Consider the following 17,720-nt stretch of genomic DNA (forward strand, 5'->3'; position numbering starts at 1 on the left):
ATTGACTGCAAGATAAACTGCTCTGGTTAGGCCCCATGTCCGCCATCAATCCTCGCTGTTCCCTTCAGTTCTGTATGAGCTCTCCTAAATTAACAAATGCGATGAGGGTGCATCACCTTGCCAGCTGCCGAAGATTGGGAGTTACTGGACAGAAGAAATGCCCCTCGCTCTCCTCCATCATTCTCACACTTTCAGGGAGTCTGCTATTGAAGCACGTCTCTTTACGAAGCGCCATCCACTACCCGCCCACCTTTAACCAATCTACAATACCGCAGCTGCATAACTTTGCATTCCAAATCGGCCTTGGAGAACGAATTAAGATTGTGTTTACTTTCCAGAGGCGCAGAATTGCTGTCACTCTCTTAAAACGTCAATTTACTCCTGTGAAGCAGCCAATCGACTCGCATTAACAAACTGAATGCGCAGAAAGACAGTGAAGAATAAAACAGAAGCCAGAAAATACTAATGTGGGAACTGATTCTCATAAAAATAACTTTTGCACTAGATAGATTTTCAAAAAAAGCCATATTCATAAGAACATTAATGAGATTATGGATCAGTTAGAAAAAAAAAATCTTCAAAAAAAAAGTCAAGACAAGTTTTAATGTTTATGCTGAACTGACAATGAGAAAATAAAGTATATTATAGTGAAACCAGATGACCAACCAGAAATACAAAATAAATAAAAAATATGCTTAAAGCTGCAATCCATTCCTTTTGCCTCTTACTCTCCATCTCGGTTTTAAACGTATAATTGCAGGTTACATACTTACCCTTACGTGGGTAAAATCAAATGACATCAAACTTACATTTCCCATCAAATTATAAGTCATTATTATAAGGTTATAAACTGCGCTTTAAATTGAATAGAAATCTGTATACATGTACTCTACAATGGCCTGCAGGTGAAAATCTGTTCTCTGTGAGCCGCACGTCTAGGACTGAGGTAAAACCATTCTAAGTGGTGACCTTTCAGAAAACACACCCCACTTCTGCTTCTGTATCAGATGTTAACAGCTGGCTTTTTCTTCTCCAATAACTCTTAATGGTTCATTGCGAAGGGCTAAAAGGGGTCCAAGACATCTATGACGAAAGAGGTTCGCCATCACAGTGATTAAAGACGACCAGTATATCTTTAAACGTTTCGTAAAACACAATAAGAGGTCCAGCTTGCGTCCTTGCTACGGATGCATTACGCCTGACATATTTCGACCATCTCATGGACCACACTTCTGTTATCATTCTGTTCATTTTGTACAACACACCCACTGAGACCACGCCATGTGCCGTTAGCAAGCTAGCAACTGGAACGCCACCGAACACCAATGGAGAGAATTACAACACGACCATATTAATTAGCGCACCGGATGCTCTGAGATTAATACACCATATGTGACTAATCAAAATCACTTCATTACAGACCATAGCATTGTCTCGTAATGAGCCTCATGCTAATGGGCTTCTTCGTTTAACCTGTTCTCTACCCCTGACTTCCCCTTTCAGACTTGCTCGAAAAGTTCTCCATTCGGCAAGCTTTACTATCGACTTTATGTACTTTGAGGAAAAAGCTCTGAAACACTTCATCAACCTTTGGCATGTTTTCAGAGGTCTTATGCTTACTGGAGACAGGCCCGGCGGCTTTGCTTTCTGCTTAGCACTCCCTGGTCAGGGTCACTACCGACATGAAAAACTGTTTGATTGACTGAGAGCTTTAGAAGTTTAAAGAAATACTTCGGCAAACATAGTTTTATGATGTAGTTTCCAAATGTTAATGTTTAACCCTGCTATTATTTTTGTTACAATATCGATCCTCAATAACTTTAATACACATGTCAAATCTACATGCATGTTTTACATGCAAAGACTACATCGGAAAACAAGGATTCGGGATCTAATTTAAAATAAAAACATTTTTAATATTCAGGATTCTAAATACAACGAAGACCAAATTCTATACGACAATGTAAAACAGCATTTTCACAAAATGTTCAAAATTGGTCTCGTCAAGCCCTTTTTATAAATATGCAAAAATTGCTTTATAGCCTGTTTAAAGCAACAACATATACAAATGTTACTGAGCATGTGTGCATTAGTGGACTGTCCTTAACTTCCGGTACACATTCGCAAATAACAGAGTGCAGAGATTATTTCTGATAACAAGCAAAAGAAACTTAGATGACAACGATGAAAAAAACGCTAGATGTCAATGGCGCATACGGTTTCTTTAAATGCGACAAAGATACACGACGCATTCAACAAACTGTTAATTTAATCAAATTAACATACAACAAAATTCAACAAATCGTTTATTTAATACAATTATTATACAATAAAATAATAATATTAATTAATATTAACAAAATATAAATGGTTATATTATTAGACACTAGCCAGACCGATAAACAAACACACACCGGAAGTTTACTGCAGTTCAGGTGCGCACCCGATGAAACGGTCTATATTGACTGCTTTCACAAAATGTTCAATGTACAACAGAGCTTTGTTCAATTAAATGAACAAAAAGGGAATATAAAAATACCCACAGAATGCCATTATTTTCACAGACAGGTACTTCACTACACTAACGGATCTTCACTCCAGTCCATCTCAATGAAAATATACATTTAACCATCATGTACATCATGTTTGGCCATCACTCCACTAGTCCATACACACACACTGGGTGGCAACAGCGGATATTATGATCAGTGGAAGAGAAACGACAAACAGAACGTATAATCTCAGCTAATACTTCTTCACCCAGAGAAGCCATTTTAATCATCCACTGTACATCGCCCCCCACCCCTTCCCTTCTGCCACATGTTGACTTCACCATTAAAGCAGTTTTATGGTGGCTGGATGACACAGTAATCTAAATAGCTTGAAAATTAAATGTAAACCACAGCCAGACTTTCTTTTGTCTATTTCATTGCTTCAAGCCCATGTGGAAGAGCCGGAAGCATCATAAAGTTCTACAGTGCCATCTTTTGGTTTAAAATTTTCACCTTGTTTATTAAAAATCATCCAAATTGAGGATCTTAGAAAATGTTTACGTAGTAAGTCATACTGGACAATGACATGTACAATGACAAATAAACCTCTTAAAGGGATATATCCCCATGTTTTACTCACCCTCAAGGCATCCTGACTGAATATGACTTTCTTCTTGAAGAATAATGCAGTCTGAGTTTTAATACCACATATCATTTTTCTTCCAAGCGGTAGAATGGGAGGCAATTTTTTGAAGCTCCAAAAGGTGCATCCATCGATCAAAGAACTGCTCGACGCGGCTCTGTGGTCTTAACAAAGGTCTTCTTAAGCGAATCGATGCGTTTGTTTAACAGAAATAATATTGACAACGCTATTAACATTAGTATCTAACTTCCTTTATCCCTCGGCTGCGCGTGAACCAGAGGCTTGTTTTTCTGGTAAATGACAGTGACGAAAGCACCCGCACAGAGGAGACGGTATCCTATTGGAACAAAACAAGCCTCAGGATCACGTGCAGCCGAGGGATAACAGAAGTTAGACATTAAGCATTAATAGCGCTCTCAATATGAATATTTCTCTTAAACAAATGCATTGATTCGCTTCAGAAGACCTTTGTTAAGACCACGGAGCTGTATCGAGCAGTTCTTTGATCGATGGATGCACTTTTTTTGGAGCTTCAAAAAATTGCCCCCCATTCACTCCCATTCTACAGCTTGGAAGAAAAATTATATGTGGTAATATAACTCCAACTGCATTATTCTTCAAGAAGAAAGTCATATTCAGTCAGGATGCCTTGAGGGCGAGTAAAACATGGAGAAATTTTGTTTTGCCTCTGAAATATCCCTTTAAAGACAAACAAAGCGTAGTTATGCGTAGCGTGACGATTTGCGTTTAAAGTTTTTAGACTAATGTTTACTTTCCAGATGATACAATGACTAAAAAACTTTAACGGAGGAGTCACCGCTATATCCAGGGACCACATTGTCAGAATAAAGGCACAAAAGCGGTCACTGGGATGGTACCCTTAAAAATGTCCTAATATGCAAGTACAAATACGTATACATTTGGTACCAGTATTTACCTTTGAGGTAAAAAGGTGTACTTTTTGAAAGGGTACCGCCGCAGAGACAGCTTTTGTACCTTTTATTCTGATGATGCAGAATACCATGGGGTGGGTTTTTATTTCTGGAGCCACCCAGCGACCACCCAGAACTCCTAAGCAACCGCACAGCAATGTCCTGGCAACCAGCAAAATTGTTGTTGTGGGTGGTTGCCAGAACGTTGCTCTGCTGTTGCCAAGATGTTATGAGTGTTTTTTTGAATGTTACTGTGTGGTTACGTAGGAGTTCTAGATGGTTGCTGGTTTGAATTTTGCACAGGAAAACGTAATGACATATTATTATCTGCCATCAATAGCATATGAGAATTAATCATGACAACAAAATGCTTAACGTAGAATCACTTGCCATTCGCAGACAAACTCTAAAAACTAATCTGTGTTCTGGGGTTGCATTGTTAGCTCCTCTGTTTCTTGGTCAATTTCAAAGGAAGACCAAAAAAGCTTCTGAAAAGATCTGTTCTTTTGTTATTTCTCCGTGTGGGCTGACTCGTTCTCGCTGCAACACTTTCCCTCAAAAAAGACGCCAAATCACTCGAAAAAGGCGGCGAAGAATAAGCAGTCGAGACGCAAACGTGCTCATTATGACGGGACTTGATAAAACAGCCCAGGCGAAGTGCTATTTGAAGTGATTAACTGCAATTAAATTCAGCTGATGCATCAACAGCTCACTCGCATGCTGTTAGCCGACTTGGCAAAGACGCACAAGAAACGTACAAAAACTGACGACAAATTGGTCCCAGGACATTTCCTCGACTTTCTATTTCCACCAACACGCACATCTATTTTGACTGGCTAAAAGCAGGATGGTCAGAGAGAGGCAGTGGGCAAGCTGGCGTGGAGAAAGTGAATGGTACATCTGAGCATTCGGTGTCCTAATTGACTGGAAAGCTACAGAGGAACAGCTAAAAGCTCAGAGTTTGCGTGACCATCTGCCATCTCTGTTTGGCTCTCTGGTTCATAGATTTGTGTGTGTGTGTGCGTGTGTGTGCGTGCGTGCGTGCGTGTGTGTGTGCGTGTGTGTGTGTGTGCGTGTGTGCGTGTGTGTGTGTGTGCGTGTGTGCGTGTGTGTAAATGACAGGGAGGAAGACATGACGCGTGACAAATGAGAAGCAAAAAATGTGAATGCATCACTCGCTCTCTCCTCAGTAGCTCGCTTTTTCTCTGTCTCCCCTATCTGCTGTCACATAAACACACACAGAGGCAGGACAGAGGTGATAGTCTCTCATACCAATGAGCTTTTGCTGTGGCATTCTGACAGTTCCAGCTTGTGGCCTGAAACTGACCCCAGACTCCACCTCCAGTCTGAAAACCTCCATTTACAACACCACAGGCTGCTAAACAACACGTTGTCAAACAACGAGCCAAAGGCAAAACCTCTGCACATCCCAAGCATAACACTGCCACCTAGCTGTGGAAAAAGTAATCACACACAACAGCTTAAAACATTTACAGAATGCTGCAGGACCAGGTACATTTTTGTGGGGGTGTCTTATGGACCCAAACTTGCATCCTTGTGGGACCACCATGGCCCGTATGCATCAAGAGCATGTGCACCTTATCTTGGGTTTCTTATCTTGTATTTCATTTAATAAATAGTGCACAGACAAAAATGATAAAAAGAACCAAATCCTAATGATTAAAATCAGTTTTTTTTAGAACGATTGTGGCACAGGAGGCGGCTGTTTAGGTGACCTTCCAGCAATGTCCTCCTTGAGCTCACAGGGATGCGAAGAGCTAAAGTGATTCTGTTTACCGCCTCACAAGTGAACTTCACTGACAGCCCCTGTTCGCACAGAAGGGTGCAATCTCTGTCGGAGTGTGTCAGATCAGTGCGGACGAACAAATTAGTTACAGAAGCAAAATCGACCTGAGACCCTTTAACTAAAAGTGATTCTAGGAAGGCAACCTGAGAAATATTAAATGCTAACAAACATGGTGACATTTATATTTCATGGAACAAATACATTTCTGGGTATGTGTGTAAAGGTGTACTGCATTGTTAAAAATAGATGACTACAGTGTGTGTGCGTGTGTCACTAACCCCAAGAATATTTTGGATTTCTGTCCAACGACTAGCCCACTGTTTTGTCAGCTCCTGCACCTGAGATAGAACAGAAAGATTGTTTGCATTTTTTGCAAGCAGCAAAAGTGGCATTCTTTTAACTAGGGCTGCGTAACGAAATAAAAGAATAAAAGTTTTTGTTTACATAATAATATGTATATAAATATTGAATATATAATAAATATATATAATATAGTATTTAATATATAATTGCCCCTCCTTAATTATACATGCATGTGTGTGTATTTATATATACTTAATGATTATACACAGTACATCAACATATACTATGTAAACAAAAACTTTTATTCTGCAAAATATTTGTTGCAACTAATCGTTATGCAGCCCTACTTTAACTCTACAAAATCAGCCTGAAATCAAACTTTTGCTTTACAGACAGAACAAGGGTTGAGTGTACATATTCAAATCTAAAACGAAGACACAAGCATAAAATTAAATTAAAATATAAGAGACAACATCATGCTGCTGACCTTCTCTAACACAGCCTTTAATTATCTCTCTAAATCAGCATGCATCCCACTTAAACATCCATCAGCTGCCCGGATCTCAATCAGCAGAAGATTTGTTCAAGTAGTCGGAGGATATGCAGAGAAATTAAGCCACTTACTCTAGCTTCATCTTGATGAAGTTTCTCCTCCACACTTGACCCTGAAGGCGGCTCTAATGATGCAATCTGATAGGATGAGAACTGAAGCGTTAAAATCGTGTAACAACTGAGCAACAAAACACACTGAGGCCGTAGGATTCGTAATGCTACCGAGTGTAAAAAGCGTGAAATTACATGAATTTAAATGATATTTGATGAAGTGTGAGATATAAAATGAATGAGTATAGCATTGCTTACATAGATTAATTTGATTCGAAAAAATGACTGAGTTCATTTTGATATGTCTGACTTTTCTGCAAAAACCTTGACTAACACACCTGCTCTCCTGTGGACATCAACGCTTTCAGGCGAGCAATTTCAGCTCGCAGCTCTCTGATAATTTTTACGCTGCTGTCCTCATTCACTGTGGGCTTGTTTACGATGTTTTTAGCTCGGCTGGCATACCGAAGAGTGTTTAAAGTCTCGCTGTAGTTCACATCAGCAGGTGAGATGGCTGAAACGAAAAACAGAGACATTGCGCCACCGAATTAGGGCAAAATGAGATTAACCCTCTGCGATGCACCATAAACTGCAACTTTTTAGTACTGCATGTTTAGATAGTTAATCTAAAATGTTCATTCGACTTTAATTATAGCCACAGAAAAAAAAAACAAGAGAACATTGCAAATTTTCATTTAATCATTTAATTTCTAGATGTATTGTGGTCATTCCGGTCCAGTGTCTGTTGCATTTCAACAAAATTAAACCTCAGGACTGACAAAGTCATCCAACAGCAATGTGAAAGACTGACACATGAATACTGTGAGAAAAATCAAGATTATCAAAACTGAAAATGGTGTTTGAAATGGTCTCTTATTTTTATCCGCGGCTGTGTATTTCATCCTGTCCATCATGCAAAGCTCATTTATGGGTTTGTAACACAGTGGTTGTAAATTCAATCCCCAGTATCCCCACACTGTGCACTAGAGTCCCCCGGTTATTCAGAATTATGAATTTCTAGAAAGAAAACTCTGTAAATCGGTTTAAGCTATAAACAACCAGTAAGAAAGAAATGTGACCTTTGACATACTGGCTATCATGATGGTTTTGGAGTTTCCGCCAAGACTGTCCTTAAGCAGCCAGGTGAGCACAGAATCTCGATATGGAACAAAGCTGTGTTTCCTTTTCATTCCACCACCAACAGAAAGATCAGCTGTGACACCAGACAGGGAAATAAAGTGAAGCCTTATAAAAATGTGAACCTTCACCTGAAATATCCACTTTACAAGCAGTTGTTTACCTAAAGTAGAGATGACAATGCCCAGGGTGACCAGAGATCTGTTGATGTTGGCACCCTCCTTCAATCTACTGCCAGTAGCTTGTGTGGCACCTGCTCTTTCACTTCCTGCCAGGTCAACCAGGTGTATCTTACTCACTGTTTCGCTCGGTGCTTCTACGTCAAACATGGCCTATAAAAACATGAGATGGCAAGATCAGACATTTCACATTTTAAAATTCAAATCAATCAAAATGCAATAGGATAAGAAAAATAGGCAAAAGCACTTTTGATTGAAGCACAGGAAATGAAGATTGGAAATGCGTAATGCTGCGTGACAGCTGATCCCCTGGAGTGTCTAAGACGATCATTAAAATGTTCAAAAGAAATCTGGATGTATTCGTTTATAACCAGCAGAAACCTCCTGGCGTTCAAAATATTTTTTGGCGTTCATATAAAAAATCACGAAACGTTAGAAAATACTAAATAATGACAAAATACAGAAAATAATACAGTGCACTACAGAATTGAACAATAAAACATTTTTGCTGCCCTGTTGGGCTGGTAGATTTTTACTTGCCGTTCTAATATTTTAACCGGACACCATCCAAAAAGGTTTTTATTTTAAGTAAAATATTTATAACAATTAAAAATGTATTTATGAAAACACAAGAAATAAATGTTTCATTAGTAATATATATCTGTAAATGATAGCATACACACCTAGATTACAGTAAAGCCTTAAACTATCTACACCCAAAGGTCAAACCAACATTGTGCTACATAACTCATGCATCACAAACCCGCCCTGATAAACTCACAGTAACACTACCCTGCCAGCCCCAACAAACATAGAGAGAACTCGCTGGATAATACAAACAAGGAGGTGATAACTTCAAGCTGCGATAGCTATCTGCACATGTACAAAAAGAGAAGCAGATGGCATTTAGCGAAGGCTAAATGGACTTGTGACCTTGATGAAGTGGATGGTGAAGATGGCGTGGGATCGGCTGCTGACGTGGTTCATGCCCGTGCTGGCAGTGGCACGCCTCCTGTTGCCCTCCTCCATCAGCTGGCCAACCTCAATGTAACTCTGCACCTGGTGTCTGGACAGGGCTAAACAACATATGTACACACACCAAGCTACATCAGTAAGATGACGTTTGGAAGCAAACATTTTTAATGCTTATAGTGTTTTGCAATTACTTTAAAGAAAATGCAATGTTATGTATGTTGTATAAAGTTAATTTGTTAAAGACCCTCATTCGTATTTCTAATTAAAATATGTTTTAGTCCAAAAATGTTTATGCATACTAGAGGGCTTGTTCAAAAAGCATTCAATTTTATTCAAGCCGTACAGAGTATTGACCACTTTGCAAGATGTAAACACTGGTCCAGAAGCACTTCCAGTTTCATTTCATCTTTCAAATACAATTAAATCGTTTGCAGAATAAAAGCTTTTGTTTACATAATATATGTTGGTGTACTGTGTATAATACCATACAATACCATGTATAATTTTAAGAAAAAGATAACTTTAATAAGATAAATGATTAATATAATTTATAAAATAGATCAATTATATAAAAATGTATATACAAATATACATGTAATACATATAAAATATATGTAAATATTTCTTAAATATGTAAATGCGTGTGTGTGTGTGCGTGTGTGTATTTATATACATAACTATTATACACAGTACAAAAACATATATTATGTAAACAAAAACTTTATTCTGCAGCCCTATTACAGATATGAATATATATACACACACACACACACACACACACGCACACACACACACACATAAATACATATACACATATATATACACAGTATTTCTTTTGCATGGGACACTTAGATGAACTGTCATTTTACCCTCTACATACGGTCCATCTATGGGATGTTCCCTCACTCTCAGCTCGCACCCTTGTGTGTCTGTGCTGGGTAGGAGATCTCGAACCCGTTCCTTGTAGATTTCAAAGTAGCTGCAGGCACAAAGCATAAAAAACAATTTAGTTTGCTTTCACAGCCCTCTTAAAACATTGTATTTTAGAAACTACAAAAACAAGCTCTTATTATTTGACACAATGAGATGAAATAATGTCATCACAAACTTCAACAGGGACTCGCTAAATTAAGGCAGTAACGCTCATTCCCGGCAATTGCGCTAACCAGCACTCGTTTACTTTATGTCTCAGTTTAATAGCTCTGATTGAGTCGTTAGCTTATTAAATCTGCTTTGTTTTGACGAAATCAGTCGCGAAGCAATTGCCTGGAAAACTCCAGTCAATTAGCAGCCTCGTTTGAATATCATCAAGTGTGAATAAAATTAGTGTAAACTCTGCTGTGATGGGACGCGGCGACTTGACGGGGTATTAGGTACAGTAATGTCACACAATATCCTTGAATGTAAATATGTAGCCGTACATCGCAACACAGCTTCAAACGGGGTGAGGGAAAAAACCTTGACAGTCTGAAAAGACACCAAATCCCATGAGATGATAAACCTATTTCAGGCTGTGTGCAGAACTCGTGTGAATGTTTAAACAGGCTCCCAGAATGAAAGACGGATCGGTCCCTCTTCAGCTCCTAATGAAGCTGGAGAGAGAGACAGAAGTTTGAGATACAAACCAAGAGTGAGTTAATTAAAATGTGACAGTCTGAAATCTGGAATGCCTTTAATGCTACATCTGTCCCCAATGAATGAGCACTGTTTAAAGCAGAGAATCCAGGTGGTTAAACCACAAAAACCTCATTTGGAATCCCAAGAAAACGGCATTTGTCGAACCGGTTCATTAGGAGTTTAAATGCATCTAATCAACAGACCGCATGGGTTATCATTGAGAAACCGCTGTGTTAACCGCAGAAACAGAGCGAGTGACCTTCCTGATTGTCTGGTCATAATTAGCGTCCTGCCATCTAACAATACCCTCAAGAACAAACAAACTGCCAGAAGAGACGGCTCATTTACACAATGCAATCTGTCAGTCCTTCTCCATGGAATCTTGATGGGATCGTCAAACTTCAATAAACGTCCTTGGAGTAAATGATACGGGAAGACCATAACAACTGTGGTCATGGCATGCAACATTCGCTGCATGATTATGCCATTACTTGGCTGTACTGTATTCATACCTGACCTCCATGTGAAATGATGAGTTGTCTCTTTGTAACATTCCACTAGCGTGATGAAACAATCCCTCACAGATTCGTGGGATCAGTCCGTAATCGTCCTGTAACAAGGAGTATGTACTGCAGATACTGTATTTTAGTATTAAAGGAACAGTTCACCCAAAAATGAAAATTTTGTCTTTATTTACTCACCTTCAAGTTGTTCCAAATCTGTATAAAAGATATTTGGAAGAATGCTCGTAACCAAACAGATCTTGGCCACCATTGACTACCATAGTAGGAAAAATTGCTTTATAAATGTCTTCGTTCTGTTGAACACAAAAGAAGATATTTTAAAGAATGTTGGAAATCAAACAGTCCTGGGGCACTTTTGACTGCCATTGACTTTTTTTCCTACTATGGTAATCAATGGAGTCCAAGAACTGTTTGGTTACAAGCATTCGTTCAATTATCTTTCTCTGTGTTCATCAGAACAAAGAATTTCATACAGATTTGGAACAACTCGATGGCGAGTAAATGAAGAAAGAATTTTTATTTTTAGGTGAACTGTCCCTTTAATTGCACTATAAATACCATTTGCAACTTTCAGAAAAAGCAACCAAATGTACACTTCTTTATACACGTTTCTGCATATTACATTGGGATATTACATACAAAACACACCTCGAAGTATAACAAGACAGATTTCCCATGATGCTTTGCCCTCCTTATCACCAGAAGTCTAGAAACTTCAGCTCCCCCTCATGTTTTCTTCTACACTTTACCAGCACTCTGTATAAATCTAAACTCCATTAACGTCTCTGCAGTATTTCACCCTTTGATCCGCAGTGGCGGTTTTTAATTATTACGCAGGACAGAAGGGAAATATAAAGAACAGAATGACTATTATCAGAACAAATCTGAATGAGTCTCTCAGATGACAAACTGATATTGGCTATAATTACAAGTTCTTCGCATGCTGCCCTTGCCACATTTTTTGATTACTCAAGAGAAGCATGCAGTAAAATAATAAATCTGCAGCCAATGGAGTTGAGAAAAAACCTAATCATTACGTGTGTCTTTTAAAGACTGGCGGTGTGTTACAAAAGAAATGAGATGCTAACCGGGTCGCCCATCATGGTGTAGGACTTTCCTGAGCCCGTCTGGCCGTAGGCAAAAACACAGGCATTGTAACCCTCAAAAGCAGCTTGTAGCACATCAGTGCCCAGGTCTTTGAATATCTGAAATGGCAGATGATATAAGATCCTTAAGGTAGTTAATATCTTATCTTTGCTGTATGCAACATTGTTTTTATTATAGGATGAGATTCATCATCTATGAACAAATTTGTAATATCAAAATCATGCATAACAGCTCAGCTACTATATGTATGGCTTCAGACATTTAATATGAAATAAGACAATGAGACAATTACACTTAATATATTAAACAATATTGATATTATACAATATATTATACATATAGACACATACAGTGTATACATGTTTAAACTTACAATATATAATCAACACAGAAAAAACAAACAGGGCACCTGACATTTTTACAACCCCTGAAACTAATACTGTTATATTGTTAAAAAGCACATGACAGTTGCAATTAAGTTTATACCTTCTCCTGGTTCACAAAATTCTCACTCCTGCTGTTCATTGAGTCATAGGAAAAATCATACGAGAAAGACTTCACTCTCTCACCAAACGCTTCTCCAGTCATGCTGTATATGTTCTCCTACAAAGCATATACATGCTTCAGCAAACTTTACCTGAACAAATACAAATAAAATGCCTATTAAAAATCAAACTGTACTCACCTTGGGGTTGAGAATAGAGGTTTGATTTTCATTCACTTGTATAATGACGTTGGCTGACAGGTCCTTCTCCCTGTTTTGTAAATAAACGAAAATTGTACAGTAAAAGCTTTTATTTTGGGCAATGACTTATTGAAATGGCTTTATCAAACAATACATAGTATTTCTATTTTTTTCAGTTCATATTTGACCATTTAATATTCGCAAGCAATGTGCAATACTGACTTGCAATTGACATTTCTTTCTGTAACGTAGTCAGGGTTATCTGACGCGGTATATAAAAATAACACTCAAAGCCAAAACCTTTAGGTACCAAGACAATATTCGTAAGATATAGATTCAAGAAAGTATAATTAAGTACACAGTATTGTTGACTTTAACACAAGAAGCTGGACTAACCTTTGGCTTAATGGACGGACCCGCACAGCAACGCGTACAGACGCCATGACCACCTTTACCTGCTTGACTTAACTTTACATTTATTATGCAATGTAACTATAATTTATGTCATGTGCTTTCATAAACGCCTGCAACTTCAAATGGGTGCTCACCTGTTCTGCAAATCATATCTCTCCACCATGACTACAAACTGAAATGTGCACTGCAGCTCGCAAAAGTACAAAGTACTTCAGCTGATCTGTAACCTTTCACCTGCGACGACTTGGTTAATGAATATTAAATACTTCGGACTTCTCTTATTTGCTGGCTCTTGCATATTAATTAGGTTTATGTGACGTTGCGTGCTTTTTTTATTGCAGCATATTGAACAATAAACAGAACATACAATTAAATGCAGTCCTAATGACATTAAACAATACCTTTAGAAAATATACAAAAAAAGAAAGAGAAAAAGATTCGCGACTCAAAAGACATTTAATAAATGTATAAATCACAAATGAATCAAAGGATAGATTCAGGGCTTTAAAATATTTCACAGTTTTTATTGCTTTATGATTTCTTATATCTGTCAAAGCATTTAGGTAGTGGCCTATTTCTATTTTAAGTTGAGTGAAATTTGTTTTTGTCAATGCTCATTTACATTTATGGATAAAAATGTCCCATATATAATAAGTAGGTTAGCAGGTTAGGTTATTTTAAATTCTACATTATTATCATAATAATAAAACATTTTTTTCATTAAGTTCAAATTCGAAGTTTGTACACCTTTTTATAAAGAAAATCAAGTCATACCAAAATAATTGTGTATATGCGTAAAACAAATGAATAATGGTCTCTTCTCCCTCTTTGCAGGTTAAATCAATATCTTTACAAAATTTAGCTATTAACTTTTTTACAGGATAAATCCGATGAACAATTTTAAATTTGTTCCTCCCTAACTGTATTAATACAAAAACGTCTGGAAATTGTAAAGGTCTCTTTTCAATTGATGTCTGAAATTGTGATCTCCAAAAACCTATAGCTGAAGGCACAGTGGGCGTTTGAAATACTGCGGGTGTGAACAAAGTTTGCAACCTTTCGTTCGTGTCCTGTAGATGGTAGTCTTTCCTCAGTTATAAAGACGCGCATAATTTTGGAGATTTTGGCAGGCTACTTTATTATTTTTGTAATATTCATTGGGTCACATTTCATATGTGCAATTAACAAGACAAAGCTTTGAAATATTTTTACAAATATTTATATATTATAGGCCTATATATATATATATATATATATATAATATACTGTATATATTTATAATATTTTATTTTATGCAACATTTTATAAATATATACAAATATTTATTCTCCATAATCTTAGTCATAAAGTACAGGAATTGGTTAAGAAATGACTCAATTTTTGCCCATACTGAAAAAACAACCAAAAACAAGATAACCATAAATTCACCATTATAGCCACAGCCAGACTTGTTTAATTTTAACTGAGAACATCATTATGTGATAAAAGTGAAGAAGAAGCATGCTCAAATATCTCCCAAGGCATAGATCAAACCTCAGATGAAAGTCATGGATGCATGACTCCTCAGATCTTTCCTCTACTGATTATTCTTCTGACATTCTTATCCAATCACCACTGAAGAATTAAAGAGAAGGAAGTTGTCAGTCACCAATCACATGGTGCGCAGACAAGGCCTGGTGTCAGACAAAGCAGACAAAGTTTTCCCCACTTTATCACGCTCCTTTGTGTGCAACATTTGTTCTCGCTTACTCAGAGAAGCGACAGACCATGAATATAACATTATAGCTGACATGAACTGGAATATTTTAATAGTCCAGCTGAATAAAGTTATATGATTTTGAAATCATACACGCTCACTGTGCTATGCTTACCACTCTAGTTACACAGTGTCTTAAAGGTTTGAAACCAAAAAAGCAAACAAAGAAAACTGTAAAAAATAACTTAACCTTAATCATTATAAATCGGGTGAGTGTTCACTCTTTGCTATATGAAGTCCTGCCAGAAAAAACAACTTCGTACCATCAACTCACTTCAACATCAAGCTGCTCATATTTTTCCTTCTCTTTTTTTGATCTTGTAGTTTGTGTTACAGGCTACAAAATGGCGTACACCACTGCCCTAATTAAACTGTGGTGTGAATGTTAGCCAACATAAATACCATTAATAAGTGAACTGATGATTAAAGGAAAGCACTTGTTAGTTGACAAATGTACAACCATCTGGACACAATGCTTAGATGAAAAGATAGAAAGAAACCATATTCTCTCTCATTAAAAACCTCTAATACACACTTATAATTCAATTTTGTAAAAAACCTGAATTCACAATAGTTTAGATACTTTGTCTAATATCTTCATGTAGTTCATGAAGAATAGTTAATAGACATCACTTAGCGAAGCGATGGACAACCACAACCCAGTTTAAAAAAGAAAGATGAAACTGTTGTCTGTCATTATGGGTGGATTAAAGCGTATTGAAGAGAGCTCTTATCATCCACTTATACATTTTAAGTCTTGTAGATGTTATGACAGAAAACAACACTTACATAATCAATGTTTAATTTAAACAAAAAGCTTTTGTCACAGGTTGCAAACAAATGGCAAACAAATCTTTAGCACTGACATATTAAGAAAAATCAAAAGCAAAGACAATCACTCTTGTGTTAACTATTTCCACAGCATTGAACAACACATTACCAGGAATCTATCACAATACACTATAAAGAGGAAAAACAACAATGAAGACAGCCTGAAGAATACATTTGTTTTCAGATTTGACAGCACAGTTGTTTGGTAGTTTAAGGAGGCATAATGTGTCAAGTTCTGAGATTGAATGAAATGATTAAATCTGAATTGCAAGGTGGTGAATGTCTGGATGACGGATTAATTTAACAGAAACAAAACAATCAATCTGTCAGTTTCAGCCTTAAGAACACAACGGCGCCCATGCGGGCACACATGCACAAAAACACATATATGAAAAATATCCACATTTGACTTATGTCAGGTGTCATTTTAAAATGTCATGAAAACAAAAACAACTAAATTTGTTAAAACAAGAACTCATGTGTGTGTTATATAAAAACTCTTATAAACAACTAATATGTATAAAAATAGCACAACATTGCTTCATTGAGTTCCGTTTCTGAACCTGACAAGATGAATATTTAAAATATACCAAGATCATTGATATTCAAGATATTTTAAATATTCTCAATATTCAAAAGAGCACAGAACAAATTTGGAACAAAACATGCTCCTGTAGTATTGCCTTTCTTGTGTGTAAAACAAAACTGAATCATGGAAGATCTTGAAGTCCCTCCATATGATAAGTTAAACTTAAAGGATTCTGCATCCATGGTTGTGATGATGAATTATACTCTTCTTCTTTTGGATATTATTAAGAACATGTGTTTTATCTTGAATGATGGATAGATGTTCAGCAACTTGAGCCTGGTCAAAGAATTAAATGATAGAGGCTTCTGCGAAAAGATAAAGATGGCCTACTCTAAGTTCTTATGACTTTTTGGTAACCTTGTTTTTGGTAACCATGCTATCAAGCTGCAACATGTAGTTTGTGGGTTTAAAATATATATATATTTTTTTTATATAATTTTGCTGATGTTTTTTAAAAATCTCCAGTGCAGGAAACTTGCCTCCATTTTTTTATTTCTAAAAAAATCAGTTTTTGAAACAATGGATTCATCCATACTTGACTTCAGTCAGAGGACATGAATGCATCATGACGAGTCCCAAGATGAGTGTTTTCAATTTTACTGCCAGAGTCGGTTTACTTGACATGGCAATGAGGCCATCTGTTTAGTATAAATAACTTCAAGCTGTGCTTATTAACAAAATCCTCAGATATCAGATATGGAGCACCAGAATGTTATCTCTGTCTTTCTGTTCTAATATTTAAGCAGACAATGAAATGCAGCAAAATATATTTAGTATTTGAGCAATTCCAAAAAATCTAACCTGCCCATTTTTATTTGCAGACTTTACAAACTTATAAGCTTATCGAAAACATGCCTGTTATTAGGGACACCATAATTTCTTCAGTGCATTCTCTTTTTTATATTTTGACATGTTTGTAAGAACTAAACTGGCATTAATTTTAGACAATCATGCCATGTACCAAAATACATTTTATCAAAACTGGAAAATTTGACACACGTTTGACACAATTCACTAATTAAATGCATTCCATCTGCATACCATATGTGCGGGGGTTTACTATTAGAGGCATATTGCACTAGATTCCAGCAGTGCAACAATAAAGAGGCGCATTTCTATATATGAT

At 36.9% G+C, this 17,720-nt stretch overlaps 1 protein-coding gene across 1 annotated transcript in view; it reads right to left on the bottom strand.

Annotated features, from left to right (window-relative positions):
* Window positions 1-13,507, bottom strand: part of kif16bb (kinesin family member 16Bb) — a 38,051-nt gene extending 24,544 nt beyond the window's left edge. Inside the window, exons 1-12 of the mRNA XM_057341344.1 lie at window positions 13,401-13,507; window positions 13,005-13,074; window positions 12,806-12,919; window positions 12,301-12,417; window positions 11,201-11,298; window positions 9,941-10,050; window positions 9,030-9,172; window positions 8,081-8,249; window positions 7,871-7,993; window positions 7,119-7,294; window positions 6,802-6,867; window positions 6,153-6,212 (exon numbers count right to left, since the gene is read on the bottom strand). Coding sequence (XP_057197327.1) covers window positions 6,153-6,212; window positions 6,802-6,867; window positions 7,119-7,294; window positions 7,871-7,993; window positions 8,081-8,249; window positions 9,030-9,172; window positions 9,941-10,050; window positions 11,201-11,298; window positions 12,301-12,417; window positions 12,806-12,919; window positions 13,005-13,074; window positions 13,401-13,447 — 1,293 coding nt within the window. The 5' untranslated portion in view covers window positions 13,448-13,507. The remainder of the gene's footprint in view (window positions 1-6,152; window positions 6,213-6,801; window positions 6,868-7,118; window positions 7,295-7,870; window positions 7,994-8,080; window positions 8,250-9,029; window positions 9,173-9,940; window positions 10,051-11,200; window positions 11,299-12,300; window positions 12,418-12,805; window positions 12,920-13,004; window positions 13,075-13,400) is intronic.
* Between the last annotated feature and the right edge of the window lie 4,213 nt (window positions 13,508-17,720).

This window comes from Triplophysa rosa, linkage group LG9 (assembly GCF_024868665.1).
Source record: "Triplophysa rosa linkage group LG9, Trosa_1v2, whole genome shotgun sequence".
In the NCBI taxonomy this organism is placed as follows: Eukaryota; Metazoa; Chordata; class Actinopteri; order Cypriniformes; family Nemacheilidae; genus Triplophysa; species Triplophysa rosa.